Below are 22,362 nucleotides of genomic sequence, written 5' to 3'. Positions count from 1 at the left end.
GTTATTAGGATTGTTTGATTTTCCAATCAGAGGCACAGCTCAGGTTCCATGACTGCCGGGTGCCCTGTAGCTGCTCGAAACTCACAGCCGGTGTCATAGTGAATATGGCTGTGTCCGGGGGACAGTTTTAGGAACAGACGGGTAACGTCACAGATTCTTCGTCCATGCTTTATACAGTCTATGGTGGAGAGCAGATGTGGTTGCCTCAGCCAATCACAGAGCGCCCAGTACGCAAGTGACTTTGCATGTTGCTAGCAAGTTGAAGAAGCTGTTTAGAGCAGCTAATGGATGAAGCACTGAGGAAACTGTATAAAAATATGGATGTAGTCTTGCCGACGTCACCCATCTGTTTCTGAAACGGAAAATGAAGCACATTGGCTATAGCAGCCATATTGGTAGTGGCTAAAGCTTTGCCTACAACCATAGGGCACCGGCCGTCACGTGACCCTCAGCTGTGCCTCTTATTGGGGGAGCTCGCGATCTTAATATCATCTGAACGGCCGCATTAGAAAAAAATTCACCCCCCCGTACAGTGAGAGCCGGTAGTAAAATTAGCAATTCAGACAGGAGACGTTTTTTGAACCAGGCTGTAAATAGGTTAATTTCTACTTTGAAAATGGCTTTTTTTTGGCTTGGTGTGTATGTGACTTCCGCTACTTCTGGAGCCATTCTCAAGCGAACACTCAAGAAACAGCAGATTTTAGCACTTCCGCGTTGTCTCATATTCCCAGACCGGAGGTTTCCACTGGAACCAAACACCAAACAGGTAAAGCATTTTCCTAAATAATGGTGAAGCTTGGCTCCACTTTCACTCGCTTTCGGGCACTTGGAAAGCAGCATGGGAAAAAGGGCGATGTGAGTTAGCTTTCTGCTAACCAGGTATGTCTCAAATACCTGTGATTAGCTCGTGCTAACATGCCTCTTGAGTCTCTCCTACACAGAAGCACAATGCTACAGGTGGTTGCTGGGCGAGTGAGTGCAAGTCAGGATTGGAGGCTGTGGGTGTGTGCTGCCGCTGGCACTGAGCCAGGGAGGAGGAGCCAGTTTGAATGTTGTGTCTACTAACAACTAACAAAATATCCTGCAGACCCTACCTTTAATACTGGTGGTTACATTAATCAATGAAACATGGGTATTCATTGCTGAGATTGTTACTTGAATGGTGTTAAACCTACAGAGAACATTTGCAGCTATAAGCTATAAGTAACTCTCCATGAGGTCATCAGGGTGTGTGGGCCTTGGGGCTCAGGTGATGGACTAAGTTGTTCAGCTTTTCATTCTGAAAGTCAGACACCTTCCATACGTGAACTCTTAGCTTTGTGGTAACTTCTCAGAAACACCAGAGAAAGTTCTTTGACTCTTGAAAAAAATAAAAAATAAAAGTTTTAAACAGCAGTGAGACTGGTTCTAAGCCCACACCCAAGGGACACACGTCTGCTTGAGCACATTAGCGGAAAGTCTCCAACTCTGAACATGGTATAAAAACAGAAAACACTTCACCACATCTACATTATTTAGCTGGAGCTGTCCCTCAACCATGCTGCATTATTCATCGTTACAACAGTAAATATGCACCTACACCCACTCCAGCCTGTCACAAAAAATGCAGCTGCCTTTACAAGTGTCATTGGCTGCCCACAGGGTCCACTGAAGTACACTGAGTTTTAGAGGGAGGCATAAACACGAGCGGTATCCTCCTAAGTCCTGATGATACACACACGCTCACATGCACACACAAAAACAAAAACAAGGGAGGTGTGAAAAGGAGGCTCTGAAAAGATGATCAATAAACACTTGACCTTGTCCCTGCTTTTATTTTTAGCCACATAAACAAACACCACAAACAGGCGGAGAGCAAACACATCCAGGCACACAGAGGCTGGGAATATGGCCGTTAGCTTCTGACTAACTGTGACTGTAATAGAAAGTTTGGTTAAAATGATGTTCACACACACGCACACACAGGTCAATACCAAGCTCTAAGCCAAGCATTACTGCTTATATATAATCAATATTTTTGTTGTGCAGGATGCTACAAAATAAAAGTCTCAGATCCATTTCTTTTCACTTTTCTATAAACTTTTTAATCAGCGTTTGAATCATTAGCTACAAAAAATGGTTGCATGGAACACTAGATAATCACAGTAAGTATATAACTAAACATCATTTATTCCTTTATTTACATACCCCTATCTAACTCTGGACTAGCAGGAAAATGTAAACATTGAAAGTTTGTGCGTTTGGAGAAATTGTACAAATCTTACATCTCTTGTGGGAAAAGTTGTATTTTTTTTAAAACAAACTAAAAGTGCCTTCTTAACCTTAAACAATGAATTGTTACATGCACCCTTTCATTTGAAAAAAATTCTATTTCTCAGCACGAAAAACTGCCCATTAAACCTGGGATTATTCTAGTTTTTCTTCAGCACCCAAATCTCCAACTTCACCAACCTGGGCCCCATGTAGCCGTATATGCAATACAGCATGCTAACCTTTGTTTCTATACCCTGGTGACCTTATCTTGCCTTGTATATCTTGTTTTCACATGAAATATCATGTGAAATCCTTATTTAATGCATCGAGGGAGGTTTCAGTTCAAGCAGGCCGTGAAGTCAAGCTCTTCCTACACTCCCTCTCTACACCCACCTCTGACAGCTCGGCTTATCACATCTATGCATCCAGTAGCCAAATAGCAAAATGAGTGTTCTTTATGAACTGCTTTAGCCTGCTTACTGTGACTGCTTTCCCTTTCAACCCATCTCCAACCTTCACCTTTTTCATGCTGTGTCTGATTTCATCAGTGTCATATATGCTGACAGTAATGCCTGCTCTGTTCTTTACGCCAGGGGTCTTTGCTGCCACTTCTCTCAGCTTTTCATGTATGGATGAGAGAGAAAAGGGAGGTGCACTCCCCCCCAACCCATGCTTTGGCATTCCACATAGGCACATGAAGGGAACGGGAGCTCCCAGAGCAGAGCCAATCCCCCAAGTATAACCTGTGAAATGCAAATTATCACTTCTCTTTGACAAGAGTGGAACAGATACAATGCTGGATGTTCATACAAACAAAGTCTCAAACCAAGCTGAAATAAGAGGCATGTTTTTTGTGTTCTAGAAACAGCTTGTTTCATACAACAAGGACTGGACTTGATGTTCAACTGCTTCACCTATCAGGGAAATTGTTGAAGAACAAGTCCACCCCACAGCTCTTTGAAAAAGCCCATACCTGACAACATCAGACTTTGACAAAGCAGGAGACTCCCCTCCCCCTGCCTCAAAACTTAACCTGCTTTGGACCTCTGTGCTTTACACTGTGAACTGGGGATATGGGATTGCCAGGTCTACGGACACATATCCTGAACAATATGTCAGAATGCCCGAATAAGCATTTATTTGGTATTTGAGCATCTGCAAAAAAAACAAACAAACAAACAAACAAAAAGCTTTAATCCAAATTTTGGTGTTAACGGTTCATTGGACCACTCAATACACTGCAAAAAAAAAAAAAAAAATCCTGTGAAAAATGTCTTAATATACTTGATATGAGCCACATTCAGCTTATCAGGTAGTCCTGAAAAATGTCTTGTTTCAAGTTATTTAAAGACAAAAATGAGGTCTAAATTGCTCGTAACAAGTAAAATAAAAAATCTGCAAATGGAACAAGAACAACTTGCTTAAAAAAATTGCTCAAAACTACAATAATGTCCTAATACTAGTAACTTTTCTCTTGTTTAATTGGCAGATTTTTTAACGTGTTCCAAGAAATTTAGAGCTCATTTTTGTCTTTGAATAGCTTGAAACAAGTTCTGGATGTAGCTTATATTAAGTCTAAAAAGACATTTTTAATTGAAAATAAGACAAAAACACTTCCAGTTTTTTGCAGTGTGCCAGTTACTGTTGACTGTAACCACAACAACAACAACAAAAAAAGTAATAACTGGCTCTCTGTTTCATTCCAAGACAAGCCCATCCCACAAATCTCTCTCAGAAAACACACAACACAGATGATTGCAAGTGATGCATTCACTGAACCTTGTAATTCTCAAACACAAAATAACTCATCTTAATGGTAACAATCTCCAGTCCATTACAGTGTCAACAAGAAAATTCAGGAGATAACTGGGAGAAATTACAAATCGGAAGTTTAGCGAAAGAAAGGGTTAAAAAGCGGGAGACTCCCACAGAAATCGGAAGTGCTGGTAGGTATGGAAGCACCTCCCTTTCAATTCTGAACTGAAAGTCCATCACTCTACTTTTTTCCCAGGAAAGGGATACATTTATGTCCTGAGACAATAAAAGCCACAACAGCTGTTTGAGACCCCTAATTTACCCATGATTCCTTCGTCAACAGTAGCTGGATTTGGGTCTCAGCTGTGACTGAAACCTGAGGCTGACGGTGAACAAAGAGCTTTCATGAAGGCACACGACCACAAGCTGAAGCAACATCATAACAGGAGGTTATGTCACAATAGCTAATAGTCATAGACATGCCTTTTTCACTGGTATCTGTGAAAAGCAGATAAAACTAGGCTGAGGCTGAATAGCGCCTAAATGAGGGTTTTCACAAACAGAAGCATGAGGAAATATTTGTTTTTTAGGTATTCCAGACTAACATAACAAAAGTTGAAAATCTGGTCTCCTAATATGCTTGACATTTGCTTAATATATCATTTTAAAAAGTTACCGACAAACAGCAATAACAGCAGCCATCACACATTTAAAATGCCACATTATCGTCTATTATTATACAACATCCCTTAAAGTTGGTACTTAGAACTCAAGCTACTCCAAATTTAGACTCATTAAAAGTGTAAAAATCAACATAAATAACTGAGCAACAGCCCGGGGAGATACAACAATTAAAACACACAGACAAACACTCAGAAAGCTACCTTTAGAATCCCACACATAATTTGTGAATGTGTTTTATCTAGTAAAACATAAAATAGTAAAACGGTCCCAAAAGAAAAGAGGATAAGCAAACCTGATCTCATTCGGAGTCTCCTCCTCCTCATACTTCTTTTTCTCTTTCTTTCGGAAGACAATCCAGATGATTAATAAGACAAAGACGACAGCGAGTAGTACCCCAACTGATACTCCTGCCATCTGAACCAGTTTCGTCCTTTCTGCAAATAAAGAAGAAGTGATGAGGGTTGAGAGATGGTCATTTTCTTTCACATAATATTCATAGTTTTCATTTTAAATTCCCAGATGATCTCTGGTCCCTTCCCATTTTGAACAAATACTTCCACACTCCCTGGATTTGTTGCCACAGAGCTTGAATTCAATTTCACACCAGAGCTGTCAACCTGTTCTGCTGAGTTTCCAGATGTGTCATTTCTCCACACATGATATGACCCCTACCGTCCTGGGCCTCTCAGGAAATGTATTAGTGTGACAGTGAAACATAACTGTTGAAGCACAGGTGGGGACCAGTAACCACCATTTTAAGTTCAGTGCAGTCCCCACGGTGTTGGAGCACTGGGGGAGAGAAGGCAGCGTAAGGGTGTGGGGGTGCTAGATGGAAAGGCAGGGGAGAGGAATAAAACTATTTCCAGCTGCAGTTTGAAACAATAACCATCAATCAGCGTGGCAGTTTGGTGTAAGGTGAACGCTCCGAGGTCGACTTTGCCGTCCCTCCTCAAACTCACCCTGCATTGGTACTGGAACTGTGCAGTTTTCCTCTCCCACGTCATTGCTGGCTGTGCACCTGTAGACTCCCGAGCTGTCCATGGTGAGGTTCCTCAGGGTCACGATCTCTGGGTTCTTGAGATCTGGGGAAAGTTAATATTGCAGAAAGCAAACTTTTAGAGCAAGTCTGGTAACATAGTGAGCTTTAAATTTGTCTGTTCATTGTTCTGCATGTTTATCCCTGGTGTTTGTTTCATTAACAGGATAGGAAATAGGACCGCACGATTAATTGTTAAAAGATCACATTCTCATTCCCACATCTGCACAAGCTTATGATTCTTAAGCATTTAATTTATTGGGCTGTATTGCAAACAAATGCCTCACAAATAGACTGTAAAAAAATACGGACGTCATGGTGGTACTTTTTTGTGTTTATGTTGTAAAAAAATATCAATTTGTTTAATAATACAATCTCAAATTTTCTTAATTTAACACATGTATTCTTCAATATATAACCCTGTGTTCATGTCCAACATGGAAAATCGCCTACTCTTCCTCTCCCTCACAGTCATAAGTATGCATTTATGTAGCGAAACATGGTAGTGTATTTTCCGCACTACAAGTCGCTTCGAAGTATAGGGCGCACCTTCAATGACTGGCCTATTTGAAAACTGTTTTCATATATAGGGCACACCACATTATAAGGCGCATAGAGTAGAAGCTATAGTAGTGGTTAGGGCTGCGTTATGCATCCACTAGATGGAGCTGCGCTAAAGAGAATGTCAACAAAACAGACAATAAGTCAGTCAAACTCAGGCTACATCCACACGGAGCCGCACATTTTCCTATCCAACTATTTTCTGTGCCGTTTAAAAAAAAGTGCGCTGTAAAGACGAAGCCGTTTCTGCCGACCACAAAAGCCGTTTCTGGATCAGTTCAAATGCCAGACCTTTGGGGGGCGCTGTATTGCTCTAACAAGAGAAGAAGCCTGGCCAGCCTGTGAGCTAATGTTAGCACTTAGCAGAATTCCTCTTTACTGGTTCTACTGCTTACCGCTGTTACTCCGGCGACGCCCCCTGACTACAGTAGCCATGATTAAGCAATATCGATCCATATATAAGGCACATCGGATTATAAGGCGCACTGTCTGCTTTTGAGAAAACCGAAGGCTTTTAGGTGCGCCTTATGGTGTGGAAAATACGGTACCTTTCAATTTTACGTGAATCGGTACCCGGTAATTTTGATAGAATTTTGTCGGTACCTATAACAGTACCTAATTTGGTACCCATCCCTAGTCACAAATTTCACATTTATTCACGTATAAACTCACTAGTGGTAAGGTAGTGGTAGTGGTATGGTAAAATCTTATAATTACCCATTCCTATAAATGACCATTTGAATGTTCTCTTTTTGTTTTCTTAAAATTCATCAATGCAAAAAAATATTTTGTACAAAACAAACAAACAAACAAACAAACAAACAAAACATGCAGGGGAATTGTGGTATCAATTATAAAGCAAAAAAAAACAAAAAATTAACAATTTGCCAGAATTGTGCAGCCATAATACGAAAAATAACTAAAATGTATGAAATGGCTAAAGAACTAGCCAGCCATAGAAAGGAGATCTCCTCTCTATGGTTGGCTGATTCTTTAGCCATTGGAGAGGAGAGACAGATGTTGATGTTGTGTCTGCTCAAGAGCAAATGCTCATCTCACTCAGGGAGGCTTAAAGAGAGTAGCAGGAGCAAGTCTAAGAGAGTGGTGGAGCCCTACAACCCCACAGGGTATTAAGTCATCCCCACCAGTGACAACCATGTGATATTACCTTTCACCAGACCCATAAATAATGGCTGCTGACGCTGTGTGTTATCGTCCAATGAAAACTAATTAGACTGAACAGGTGTTGTTTGGTGGAGGTCATTAATTTGAAGGTTTTTGTCTGGGCACGTGCCTTCACGGATGCCAGTTGCATACTGGAGGGAAAACAAAGACATAGAGGTTGGCGTCCTGGGGATCTTTGTGCCTGTTTAGAGAATAAACAGTTGGGAGAACTGCCCTCCCATTAACTTTTCGGATAAAAATAGTCTGTGTTACTATTTAGAGACAGAAAAGCCTGGTTATAATCCAAATGGAATGCCAGAACCCACACCATGTGAATAAATAGTGCCGCAGGGTGACTAGCGAGCCAATGTTTCTCTTTTGTGTTACAGAATTTCGATGAGGCTGCCAGGCCAGTTCTGTTTTTTACATTTGATTTTCTGCACTCTGCACACAATCCAAGAAAACCCTGAGTTCCTGCTGATTTCATGCTTGCAGGTATAATTCACTTGAGCCAGGATGACATTTTATTATCATAGACATCTTCATCAGATCACAGCATCAGCCTGGATCCTAATGTTTATACAACTTATCCCAAAAGAATACAAGGAAAAATCACAGAGCTGTGTTTCCATTTGATTTGTGGAATAAAAAAATAGTTTGCACAATTTGGTCTTTGGTGTGTAAAGATAAGACAGGCATGTAAAATGAATGGGCTAATTAAGACAGTCTGACTCCATATAAGTGCTCTTTCGTTAAGCAAAGTTAATTATACTGCTGAATCAGCCAAGAGAGCCATAGAGAGACTGTACTTGCGTGGGCCATTGTTTGGAAATGTGAGATCATGGAGTTAGTGCAAGGTGAAGGCAAGGCGGTGTACTCAGCAAAACTCTTCTTAGGATGAATGCAGGCCATAAAAATCAGTAATACTGAGATAAATCTTTGTAGAGTTTCTCTGCAGAGGTCTCCACTGGTGAATCAGCATGTTAGTGTAGTGCCAATTATTTTTCTTACCTATCAGTGCCAGGTTTGGCAGTTTGCCCAGGCTCTTGCCTTTGTCCAGCACTCTCTCCCACTTGTAGTTGATCGGCTCAGATCCATCGCTGGACTTACAGTTCAGCTTGACATCTTTGCCCTCGAGGACTTCACCCTCCAACCAGCAATTTGGCTTGGAAGGTTTGACTGCAAGAAACACATTTGAAACAGAAGATTTCAGTTAATGTGCAGCAAACAGGGAAAAATCAGTTTTTTTATTACAAGGGTGCAGACATTATTTAAAGTTTGCACTAAAGACAGAGAGTTTAGACTGTGGATTTTACCTGTTGGGGGATCTAAATAAACATAAAGACAAAAACAGAGTAAGTAGCTACTGATAGGAGGAGCGACTCAATGGTTCATCCCATGCACCAGTGCTCACTGGTGCTTAAAATGGAAAAAAAAAAAAATAGTGGCATGGTTTCCCTTAATTACACATTTGCTTGTAGTTTGCTTGAAGTGTGCTCATGGTAGGGCCAGACAATTAATCGAAAAATAATCAACGCCGACATTTAGAGCTTCTAACCCATGTAAAACTGCCATGGGGAGTATTTCAATTTCCCCCATTGTGATATTGCTAGGCGCTGCCCTGTTGGCTATGGCTGCCTTTTGCAGCAGCTCTCTCTTCTTTGTCAGTTTCTTGTAATGTTTTCTTTTCTTTTTTGTAATCTTTGTATTTGGAGTGGATCATTACTTTGTGTGGCTCATTTGTTGGTCATGGACTCCAAACTTTTTGTTGCTTCAGTGATATTTTTACTACTTTTTCTCCTGTGTTTGTCTGGAGATCCTACATGTAGCCGTGGCCCCATTGTTTTCATGTGAAATCAGCTGTTAGCAGCCTGTAGCATGTCAATGCTAACTGGTGTAAGGCCTGATGTCTTCCCACTAGGTGAAGAGGAGGTGAGGACAACGTGCTGGTTCTCAGATGTCAGCTAAGAAGTGACGTATGGACCTGTCCTTCCATCCATCGTTGTTGGGAATGTAAGATCTATCTCCAATAAGATGGACGAGCTAGCCATGCTAACCCAGCAACAGAGGGTTGCTACAGTGATAATAAAGTTCTATTCTATTCTATTCTATTCTATTCTATTCTATTCTATTCTATATTGTCTCTGCAAATACAGCATCATCTTTAAGTACACTTCTGGTTGTGAAGTTACATGACAGGTAACCAGGTGTCGCAAAGTGTAAAGGCTACCAGAAAACCAGCAGAAGAAGAGGAAGTAGCCCCGTGACAATGTCCCAAACAGCATGTTAGCTATGAGCTTAGCACGAGATCGGACTGAGCATAGCTTGATTGGCACGCAAAGGTAACGTGATTGCCATCAGGCTGTGGTTGGTTTTGGCAGGACTCATTAGGTCTTTGGACAATAGTCTAATGGAGGAAAACTCAAACACCGAGCTGACTGCACAATACCAGCAGCTTGTATCAAAAAGGAATTCCCTGTCAGTTGTTTGAACACACTTGGGGAGGATGAAGTCGACCAAAAAGGAGTGAAGTATCTTTTTCATGAGGTAAGAGTTATTTTTGACATCAGCACCATGGCAATTTACTAAGTTTACAAGAAAAACTTTTTTTTTTTTTTAAATTCTCTTGTTTTTAAAGAATATTTGTTTTTTCTTCCGCACAAAACATTTTTGCTGACGCGTGTTTTCAAAACCATTCTTTAAATTAATAACCCTTAATTGTTCATCTGTGCATATTCAGTTCAGTTACTTGTTTCAGAATTGTACTAATATTTACAGAACAAACTGAGCTGAGAGTGGGGGTGAGAGTAGTATAACTGTACATTAACAGGAATCGAGGTAGAAAGTTCAGTTAATCCTGATTTTGATTTTTGCCATATTGTCCAGCCCTTGCCATATTGCCCAGCCCTTTTGCCATATTGTCCAGCTGGTATAAGACACATTTCAACAACCGTCATACAGCCCCAGCTAGTAGAATCCCCAAGTAAAACAGTAAGACAGGGGTAGCTAATAAGTCCTGTTCCTAGTGTGTACCTGCCCATTAAATCCTATCCAACTATTTTCTTAAATGTGGAATATATATTCTCAATGGATGCATGTTTTTTCAAAGTCTTTAAGTAATATATTCTGTTTCCCCAAGGATAAAGAGACAAAATCTATCATCTGTGCTACCATAAGATAAGGCTGACCCTAATTATAGAATTGCCAATACATAGGAGGATTACCCACACTGTTACTTTAACTGTGGCTTGTGGGAAAAAAAAACAAAACATTAAATTAAACACACACAGTTATTGGCTTTATAAAATAAAAATTGTTTAAATATCATTTGGTGTTATAAAGTTCTCCTTCCATATATATATATAAAACCACCCAACAACTATCTTTCAAGAGCTGAGTTAAACTTAAATTGAACTTTCCCCTTAAACAGAAAATGCACTGAAGCATGAGTTATCTCAGAACATTAATTTAGGTCTAAGTATCCAACAACAGGGTATATTACCTCAGAATAAAATGCTACATAAAGAGGAGTGAAAGGGGAGAAAGTGAGATAATAAGAACTTGTTACTGCATCAAGTTAAACTGTTTGATGTTCATGATTACAGAATTTCACTTTAGTAGTCAATTACCTGCTTTCTCCATTGCAGGTGTCACTTTATGATTCTATTGATTTCAGTTGGATTTGGCACGACTTGATGGTCATTTTTCACAACTTAAATAACCTGACTTTTCTGTGCTTCTGCCAATCAACTTTCTCATGACCACTATCTTTCTTTCTATCTCTCTTTTCTTGGAGTTTGGAGTACATTGTATTGTTTCCCAGAGACCTGGAGTCAAAGAGTACAAGAGATGGTCTGATGGTAGGTCGGGCAGTCGGACGAGCGGTCAGCACTGACGGATGGGTGGGCTGACAACGTAAAAAAAAAAAAAAAATGCCTCTGGCCACTGCTGTTGCGCTTGAAAACAGTCCCACGGGTAATGGATCAATGTGACCCCAAAGCTGGCGGTGAACGCTTGTGGTAATATGTTCTCCACAGGTCAAAGGTTTCTGTTACAGTCCAGTAGCTGGAGGCAGAGTATTGTATAGCTGGTGCTTGCTGAGCCCTTTAGAGCTCCTCTCTTTGGATACATGCTGGGAGGCACTGCAAAGCCATAACAGCAGAAAAAAGGAGACTGTTCTCTCCCTCCCATGTGACTTATTTTTAGATCAGTGGCGAACTATATTTAAACATCTATTCTGTATTTTTGTATCACTGTCACTTCTGCGGTGTTGACTTTCCTCACTTTGGCTGCTGCTGCTCTAGACACTTAAATGAGGAGCCTAATGTGTTAGTCACAACATAAAGTGAGACAGATTATGTATAGGACATCTTCTGTGCATCTAACTCTGTTTTTTTTTTCTCTATTCCCGTCCCCATCCCTCAGTGTATCTCACAACTCTGCCAGGGTTTGTTAGGGCTCGCTGCAGCATGATCAGTCAGAGAGGTCAAACCAAACACAGACAAATAAGCACAGACACACAGCATGCCTGACTTATACACCAGGACAAATTAACAACTGATACCATCCGCCGTAAATCTGCAAATGAATATCCACACACTCTTTAACGAACCAGTACAGGCATCCGGACATTAACATGCAAGCTTGCACATAAACACAAACACAACCACTGGAGGCATAAACTCTGGCTTGCACACAAATACATACACTCACTCACACACAGTGTCTCATGCCAAGCCAGCCACCAGCTCGGCTGCCAAGCTATTATCTTAGCGTGGGGAGCAAAAGGAAAAAAAAATGCAAATGTCCGTCTCTCTCAAAATCGAAAGTGTCACCGCAAAGCTGAGGGCAATTTGTAAAAACCGAGGCACTAACTCACTGAAATGTCTTTATGGAGGAGAGAAGAGAGTGAGCGCAAGAGGATTAACAGACTGTTCCATTAGAAAACCAATAACCGCCGGTTGAACTAATCTCCCCTGATGTTTTAATAAATCGCCTGCTTTTCTGACATTGAGAACGATCTTGCTCCTCCCGCTGGACTTTGTGGCTGCCTTTTGTGGTGCAGAATCTCCCCTTTTGGTGTCTGTCCTTCAGAGTTATTTAGCTATTTGAGACACATATTGCCACCGAGCTAGTAAACCATTAATTTACAACTACAAAGCAGGAAAACAACAAAAAAACTATAAAATTGAGTAAAATGAAAAATGATGGCTCTGATGTAGCTCATGAGGTCAAAACAAGAGCAAAACATAACCCTCTTCCTGAGTGGCTTATTGACAGCCAGATTGATAACAGTTGTCTGGTTTTATGTGGTTTTCATGACTTTATTTCATTACAGACTGTTCCTTAAACTCAGAGTAGTGTGTGTCGTCTGCTCTGTCACATAAATGCATTAGCCTAGGATGTACAGTGGGGATTTGGAAAATTCAACTTGATGCTTAGCCTTGTAACTCAGACCCCCATGACGATCAATCAGTTCTATGCATTTCCAGACTGGTCCCATGTCTCCGGTCTCACCTCATCAACAAACCAATCCAAAGGAACCCAAACAGCACGAGCAAAATCAAATCACACTGTCTGAATCAAATTGAATCATTAGATCAGTCAGCATGACGGAGGAAATGTGCCAGGCTAATGATGCAGTGATTAGGTCTCTATATGTGTGTGTGTGTGTGTGTGTGTGTGTGTGTGTGTGTGTGTGTGTCTGTGTTACAGACTGAATATGTATGTACAAATGTTTTTTCTCTCTCTACATTCCCAGATGTGTGTGCACCTGTGTCTCCCTATCTGCAGCCTGACTATGCGTGTGTATGTGTGCGCGTGTGTGTGTGTGTGTGTGTGTGTGTGTATTCATTGAGCCAGACAAAACTCACCCAGCACAATAAGGTTGACCTGGCTCCAGTGGTACTTTCCCCCAGTCTTGACTTTACAGTAGTATTCTCCAGAGTCCGCCTGCAGCAGGTCGCTGATCAGCAGGGAGGCGTCTCCTCCCAGGTACTCGCCAGCAAAGGACAGACGACCGGCCTCACTACCTGTCGCCTCATTGGTGTACACCTGGCCTCCAAAGAAGGTAATGATCTGTAAGCAGTGAAGAGGACAAAAAAGAGTTATATGAATACTGTTCATTGTTTTGAGGGAAGACTTGGGAGAATGAGAGAGAAAGAGAAAATGTACAACAAGAGGTTTAGCACAAACATGGCGTCTGTTATGTTCATGGGACTAGATCCTAATGTCTTATTTTACAGCACTGAGTGCTATAAAACCACAGAAGTCCCATTGTCACGTAATTACCCCCAATCCTTTTAGAAAGAATTTTCCAATTTCCAAGCACCTGGTAACGTAAACTACTATCTAAACGCAGCCAACGTCTGTGTTCATCTAATTAATGGCACCACCCCTCAAAAAGCTCTTTCATACCACTTAACAACATGTCCCAACAGAGTTACACTTGAAATATTTGATTGGTTCTCTGCCATTAACATTCAGAATTACATAACTTTAATGACGGTGTAGGCACAGCTCAAACAGATTTACGTAGTCCCTCACTGGGCGCACATCCCTGAGAAAAACAGAATAGCAGCACTCATGGGTAACAATGTTAACACTTTTTAATTAACACTTGGGAAATAATATTTTACAAATGAATGCATTTGCTGGAATGCCAGAATCTTGCCACTGCTCATTTAGCTGATTATCCGTCAGCACTGCTATCTCCTTATGCTGTTTCTACGGGGGTGGGGGCTGTCAAATCGACCAAATAAAAATCAAGTCTGGAGCTGAGATAAAAGATGAAAATACCCACAGCAACACTGGTGTGGTTTTAGCACTGTAGCAAAAATAAAGGCTGGATAATTAAAACAAATGTCTCACAACAAGCACTTGATTATGCAATCACATTGAGACGAAACACAAACATGATTTTTTTTTCCTTTTGGTTGTATTTTGTTTGGAAAAATAAATTCTTGTCTTAAATGCCCAGAGTTGCTGGACTTTTTTAACTTTTTAAGCCACACATCACGACAGCTATGCTCTGTCCATTTGGGGATGGGTACTCATAAGATTTTTTTTGATAAAAATTCCCTTATCGATTCTGCTTATTGATCCAATTCTTAATCAATTCCCTCAGCAATTCCTCCTGGGAATTTTTCCTTTTCAAAAAGACTTCTCTTAAGGTTTTCTGTGTCAACAACATTGTAAATAAATATCAAATCGGTCAATGGATCTTGATATCCCCTGACTTCGATTCATAAAAATTAGCAAAGATCATTGTGAAATGTGTGAAACTGAAGTTATACAAATGTTTGCTAACAGCTAGCATATCAATGCAATTTCCTATATATGCTAGCATCAAGCTAGTGCTATTTTTTCTCTATCGTTGTTGGTTCATTAGGAGATGAATGACATGCTGAACATATTGAACAGGAATCTCTTGTGAGATTTTTTTGTGTGTTAAGTTCTTCAGTAGAACTTTAGAGCAGTGGTTCCCAAACTATGGCCCGGGGGCCAGATACGGCCCTCCTCCACATTTTGCCCGGCCCCCTGAACAATACCAGTGGCACATTATGATCTTTTTTTTTTTTTTTCCAGTCTGGCCACATGATCACGACTTACACATGCATAGAACATAACTTTCTATTCCACCCTTCTGCAGTTTGTGCCCTATCTGAAAACTCTTCCTTAAAGAAAAAAATCCTGTTATACAACCATACTGTTAGTGAAATGTATTGGTCTGGTAGGTGTTGTATCACTTGGTTCATTTTCTTAGCCTGCTTGCTTTCTGGTTTTCACAGTGAAGTTAATGACAGAGAGCTGCAAACAGTGGTGTCTACAAGAAAGTTAATATTTCATAGTCTTTTTTTCTGTGAAAAACCTGAAAAGGGTTATTTAGTTACGATTTATTTCATAAATAGCGTTTAATATTTCATTAATAATGTTATTTATTTTCTGATTTTTTTTTCCTTTCAAGATCCCAGAAAGGGTTATTAATATTTGGTTATGTGAGGCTTTCTGCGAAACAATGAATATTTACGTTTGGACACCAATGGGATCATCACATTTTTTTTTTACAAACAGACCCTGGCCCCCCATCAGAGAGGGGAAAAGTTGTTTGGCCCTGACGGGGAAAAGTTTGGAGACCCCTGCTTTAGAGAAATCCTGAATCAGAGCTTTCTTTCGAAACTGTTATCCATGTGCCAAGCTGAGATAGCTTGGGCATATAGTGAAACAATGTCAATGAATTGACATTTCTTATCGATTTCTTAACAGGGATTAGTTTTTCGATACCCATCCCAAGTCCAAATCTATTAAGATATAAGATCATTCAGTGTTTCAGAGCCTCAACCTGACAATCATGGCTGGATTACCAGTGTATCATGGTATTCAGATAAGATTTCAAACCTACTGAGAGCAAAAAAATAGTTCATCTATGCTGTATACCATTACCCTCAGTAGGTTACATTTTTCTCGCATGGTCAACAGGAGGAGGTGAAATCATAAACAGTACATTTTCTCGCTGATACTACTTTCTTTGTTTTGGTAATTAATTCAATATGATACATATGATAGGGTTGTACCAAGTTTTGACATTGCGATTCAGAATGAATTGTAATTATAGGTTTTGACCGGTTGAATATTGAAAATAACCAAATGATTCCCAATAAACTTGAGAATCAATAAGTTACACGTTGTTATATTTGACGGAAACTACAACAAATGTGGATCAGTTTTGACCTGTTCACAAAAGCATTCAAAGAAATAACATCTGATAAACTTCAATTTCAATCTGAATGTCAAATAACCTGTAGTGGAAAGATGCATCTTTCTATCATCTGTCTACTTAAAGCCTTGCTTATTTTTATCCTCTCTCTCTTTCTCTTCTCATCCACACACACACACACACACACACACACACACACACACACACACACACACACACACACACACACACACACACACACACACACACACACACATACACAAACACAGCTGTCACACTGGCCTATAACTCAGGGCAAGTGAGAGCCTGCAGATGGGGACTGCTAAATGCCGGTGCCACAGTGCATCAGTGCCTGAGACACAGGGGCACCTGCTGTATCACAGGTGACTACCGACCAGTTACACACAGACCTACACACGAAAGCTACAGCAGCTCTGAAGAAGACACATTACGTAGAAACACACACAAATACAGACATATATTACTGTGTCACAACTACAGGCAAAGAGCGACACGGCCCCAACACTGAAACAAAAAAGGAAATATGTACAAAGTATCTGCCATGGGCACACTTCTAATGCTTTCAAGAACTCTAGGCGCGTATTACTCACATATAAATGAGTATTGACTACAAACGTATGTGTTTTTATGCTTCTAGCCATGCCTGTCCGTGCTCTGAACACATCTGTGACACCAATAGGCAGCGAAAGCGCCACAAAGTGTGAGGAATTTAAAAGGAGTTTAGAGGAATGGCTGCAGGCTGTTTGCATAGTTTGCAATTAAAATGAGGTGGTTTGTTTATTCCGTAAAAATTAAAACAGTATATGCAGAGTGTCCCCTCCCCAGCTTCTGTAAATGTACAAGAAATATTCAGGACGTTTATTTTTACTCACAACAGGGACTCTTTTAACCTGGGCTGTCATGGACTGGGACATTATTTTTAGATGCATCATGAAGTGTTACAGACCCCTAACCTGATGATGATCATAGCTGATTACAGGCATATCATGGTATTTAGGGATGGAGCGGTTCACATAAACCATGGTTTGGTTTATCATGGTTTTGTGGTCATAGTTTTCGTTTCAGTTTGGTGTACATTGTTGTTTTATCCTAATAATCCACTATTAACAGATTATTTTAAATCAATTACCTAATGTATAGTCATGAAAAACCAGAAAGAATGAGGCTGTTTCCCATTTCACGCATCATTAAAGCTGAGTGAAACATTGCTAGCTTCAACATGCCAACTCCTCAGTAAGGAAAGTCACTATTGGCTGTCCCAGAAGTCACTAAAAGCCACTAAATGACGCTGTTGTCTAATTTGCAAAATGACCAATTTGCGTATAATTGTCATGGACTGTAGGAGAGAGAAATAACAAGGGGAGGGACAGAAAGCAGGTAAAACACAACATCATAAATAGTTTAAACTACAAATCAATTTTTTTTCTGTCCATTCTTGTTTCTTAATGTCTAAATATCAACCCCCCTCCTTAATCTGGGTGGGGGACCAGCAGAAGTGACCATAATGAGACACATACCTGTGTGATTTCATCTGCTGTGAATGAGGAGGACTGTCTGTCTGTGGTTTGAATAGGAGAGGGACTCAAACACGCTGACCATTGAGGAGATCAAAACACGCTTTTACCTCAGATTCTCCAAACTCTGGAAAAGTCGTAGGAGTTGTCGTCTTTAAAAAAAACTTGCCAGAGCAGTCTAGATAGTCATTAAATTTAGCAACAAAGTCTCTAAGTTGGCAACACTCAGTCATGGTTTTATCCTCCACTTTCTTACCGTGGTCATCAGAGCTTACAGTGATTCTAAGGGTGTATTCACACCTGGACCATTTGGGGTAGTTGTTCTGAAACAGTGAGCAGCCCCCCAGAAAGTCTGGGCATATGTGAAGACAGCAATAACCCCAGATGCGCAACAAAACAAGCAGGTCAAGATCTCCAAAATAGGTGGTCTCAGCTCGCTACCATTCAAGCCCTGTAGCGGTACCTGTGTAGTGAGAACACAAACGCCCCAGCAACCAGAACAACTGACTCATAACTGTGGCTCACACTGTAGTGATGGGGGCAGTAATGAGCCCAGTTGACAACTGGACAGTCAAAACAGTATACGAATTAGTTGAAAACTCAACAATGGCAGAAGAAGTAGTAGAGAAGCCTGCAGAACAGAAGAAATGAGTCTTGGGCTCACGTGGAACAGCGAGAAAATAAAATGCCTCATTGAAAAAACTGCACATGTTGTTCATATAGTGCATACTGGTTCATGAGCCAGATAAATGCTATAGGGCTCTAATTTCATAGACCAGGCGCACCTGCCCTGAGCCGGCCTTGGCCGTGTGGACAGGGTGTGACCGGCGCACTTTGCAAGTTTCCTGCAGTACCAAGAGAGGCGCAGTCAAGGTGCACTGAAGGCACAGAGGTGCGCGTCCATGCCTCCCTCTGCGCAAATGGCAGAGAGGGAGGAGAAAAGCCGTGAGTGGGTTTAACACAGTCGAGCGCTGTTTTCACCAATCAAATGAGCGCCTCTCCTCGCCTTTGAATGCCCAGCTGCCAAGGTGCAGCGTCTGATTGGTCTGACTGATCACGACACCGCGGTAAGTGTGCTGGAAAGACCTGGTAGCGGAGACAGTCAGAGCCGCTGTCTCTGCAAGCAGGAGAATGGACAGTGGGGCGCACTGGAGGACACAAAGCGCGTCACCGTGTGGGCCAGCTCCTGAGACAGATGTAATCTGTTCCTTTGTCATTAATAGGAGAACAAAATGAAGAGACAGTTACACAGCTGGCTTATCCATTCAGAATACTTTTGATCCACCTGCACTCCTGGTTTGTCATCACCAAATAGCAGAGCCTTTGGTGATATACTGTATACTCTCCCAGTGTCTCTGCCTCATCCTCCTAACAATAATGTACTCCATCTTTTTAGATCACGTTAAAAATAAAGACTAAAACAGAGAAATATGGGAAATCACGGGTAAATCCTGAGTGACACACATTTATTTTGTCTCTTTTTTCTTCGTATTTTCTCTCCCTCTTTTCTTTGAATTAAATGAAAAGAGAGAACCAGATATATACTCAGTATCAGATGTTAAGGCTGTTTATTGTTTAATTGTAAGATGTGTATCAAACTTCTAGCTGCCGTCAGGTTAACTTTCCATTATGACAAACGGCTTTAATCTGACATCAGATGTGACGGGACAGTTAATATAGATATAAATGTATATTCTGGTTCAGATGGTTACATTAAATAGTGATTGCTGTGATTGTTTATAGCATTAAAATGTGTCTGACACTCTGGAAACCTGCCTCTGAGGCTTTGTTGACGTGTGCGCACATGTGCGCCTGTCACCAAATTACAGCTGCGGAGGGTGCGCTCTGCTTTGAGCCGAGAATAGACCAGGTTGGAGCTGGCGAGCTTTCAGCGCACTTTCTGCACTGTTTTTGGCAAAAAATTGTCACTGCGCTAACATGAATCTGCCTACACCTCCCCCTGGTGCACCGTCAACTCCCCCTGGCACGCCCTTACACCAATCTCTGCGCAGACGGTCTACCAAATTGTCACAGCGCACAGTCCACTGCGCGGGGTGTGCCAGGCTTGCACCCCCTGCGCTGCGCCACGAAACTAGAGCCCATAATGTTAACTAGCCACACATGTTGTTAATGCTCCATGGAGGGTAAGAACATGAATGAATGAACGAAGATAGGGAAAGTCCCCGCCTTCTGGGTATGATTTCTGACCAATGAGAGAAAAAAATCAATCCCGCGCGACATTTTTTTTACAAGAGCACAAGAACACAAAGGAATCGACTGACAACCGTTACATTTGTCTCATTTTTGTCCCTGACTTGAAACAAAGCAAACGACCCACAGGTGTGAATACACCGTCAAGTGCTCCCAACGCTACAGGTACACCCTCTCACTCTGTCCTGTCCTGCTTTGTCCTGCTGTACTCCTTCACCTTGAGTTGCACATGTGTGTGACTGGTGTGATTTCTTCACTTCAAACTGAGTATTATAATGAAGTAAAAAGAAGAACATGAACCAAACAAGGCACACCTGCCCCGGACCGAGTGAAGAATTTTTTTTTTTTTACTGTTCCATCTCTAATGGTATTCAGATAAGATTTTACGCAAATAACAATGTAACATTAAAACACCTGTGATCCATTATCATCTCTGTTTTGCGCTGTATAATGAATGCATTCATTGAATGGGTATAATGAAAAGTAGAAGGAATAGAGAGATAAAAATGAGTGTTGAGAAAGGCACAGCTCAATGAGCCTTAATTGTCATTGTGAGACATGTGGTATGTCATACAATGGAAGCTTGAAGGGCAGGAATTCAGCATTTTCTTGCGTTTATCTGCAGCACACAGTGAACCCTCTTCAAGTCTTACACCTCTGCTGGTGTAATTTCCAAGAAAGGATGATAATTTGTGGGGGAATTTCAGCTTTAAGCAGCTTATTGTCATTGTTTACATTATTTTGGAAAATAGCATCCCTCCCTGTCTGTGCTGCAGCTGTCATTATGCTGCGTGAATTCTGAGTAACCATAACTCTAGTTGCAGGGCGCAAAAATATCACTTGAGGAATACTGATGCCTTTTGCTTGGGTATAAAATGCGTCTCTCTCCTGCCCTGCCTTTAACCTTCCTGTATACTTTACACATGTAGCATGTACGTTTGCTAACGGAGGCTAAATGTTGACAAGATGCTCTTTCTCTCCCAACACAGCCTTCCAGCAGAACAAAAGAATGATTTATTCATTCAGCTACAGGCACAGTCTCTCTTCTAATCAAATTTTCAGACGTTTGATTTTAATTAATGGCGCCTTCAATGTTATCTTCCTGTTAAATATTCATCTCAATGTGGCAGCTACCCTCTGGTTCATCAAAGCATGAGACACTCGTTTTCCCCTTCTCTTTCATTCCTGGCCCCTCTGTTTCCCCTTCACACACCTCTTTTCTTGTCTTTCTTTGAGGGTTATGTTTCACTGTGCTAACCAACACATCAGTGAATGAACAAATGACTGAATAAGAGAAAGGAAATCTCTTTCTTCCGACAGAAGGCTGGAGAGGTTTAACGCTCCGTCTGTTATCAGATACGATCTTCAATTTGGGTGAAGAAAGACAGTGAGTAAAAACTGGTGAAACGATACTGAGACAAAAAAAAGGGAAAGGTGAAACCTGTTTTAGAAGTTTTAGGCAAGTGATTCTTTCCTTAGGATGGATACAAAGTGGTATTATTTAAAGGGACTGTTTTTAAGTGTTCCCTGATCATAATCCACACTTTAAAAAGAGATTATCAGCGCCAATGTAGGTTATTCCTAAATACTACTTCTTAGCTTCCTGATCAGGTTGCACAGGCCCGGATTGAATTACAACATGTCTATGACAACACCATGCCGGCTTCCCAAGTTTTGTAGTGAGAAGAGAGGTCTGTGTTTTTCTCTGCTGAAAACGACATCTGTGATTAATTTTGTAGTGATGGTGGACACTGGAGCCTAACTGTCAGACAGAAAAAGGACAGAAGAGCAGAAGAAAGATAAACAAGTAAGAGATAGAGCACGAGCTAAAGGCTAAAACAAGAGCTAAACTGTTTGTGGTAATGTCCATTCCAACCATAGACCGTAAAAGAAAAATGGACGTCATCTTGCTCGGCTCAAAGTTGGATCGCCACAAAAACGGCTCCCCCTGGTGGCTGCCTGCAGTCAAAAAATCTGGCTCCCCAGTCATTCCAGATGGGCTGTGGTCAAACTTTAAAAAATTAGCACACCTTGTAGAAATGTTTCTCATATCTAATTGTTGTGTTGATTTGAAGTAATCATTTGGCTGCTTTGAAATCAAGTCTAACGTTATACATTACAGACATGTCTCAGAGCTATTGTGAGTAGCGCTAAATATAGCCAGCTACTAAACTATGGTACAAACTGACAATATTTGCTTGTTGTCACGTTTCAAACAACAGCGCTACATAAGTGTTGATGAAAATAAACACCGGCCTTTGTGAGACTCATGTCTTCACGACAGTGTGTGGGTCTCCAGGCCAAAAGGTGTCTCAGCAGTCTGATTAAAACAAACCCTCCTCACAGCCTTTTTACATGATGTTACATAATGATACATGATGTCATTTACATACATGATAACACTGTTCTGTTTTGCTTTATTTTAAAATGTTATGATGCATTATTAT

General features: G+C 41.0%; 1 protein-coding gene across 2 annotated transcripts in view; it reads right to left on the bottom strand.

The window, feature by feature from the left end:
- The window catches only part of clmpb (CXADR like membrane protein b), a 109,885-nt gene that overhangs the window by 6,504 nt on the left and 81,019 nt on the right, over positions 1 to 22,362 (bottom strand). For both annotated transcript variants that reach the window (XM_074679740.1, XM_074679741.1), the window contains exons 3-6: positions 13,327 to 13,531; positions 8,465 to 8,632; positions 5,652 to 5,774; positions 4,985 to 5,126 (exon numbers count right to left, since the gene is read on the bottom strand). In XM_074679740.1, the coding sequence (XP_074535841.1) occupies positions 4,985 to 5,126; positions 5,652 to 5,774; positions 8,465 to 8,632; positions 13,327 to 13,531 (638 nt within the window). The remainder of the gene's footprint in view (positions 1 to 4,984; positions 5,127 to 5,651; positions 5,775 to 8,464; positions 8,633 to 13,326; positions 13,532 to 22,362) is intronic.

This window comes from Halichoeres trimaculatus, unplaced genomic scaffold, assembly GCF_033239565.1.
Source record: "Halichoeres trimaculatus isolate MK-OKI-2021-1 unplaced genomic scaffold, fHalTri1.1 fHalTri1_scaffold_9, whole genome shotgun sequence".
In the NCBI taxonomy this organism is placed as follows: domain Eukaryota; kingdom Metazoa; phylum Chordata; class Actinopteri; order Labriformes; family Labridae; genus Halichoeres; species Halichoeres trimaculatus.
The sequence above is the reverse complement of the archived record's forward strand: the minus strand, read 5'-3'. Positions and strand labels throughout refer to the sequence as shown.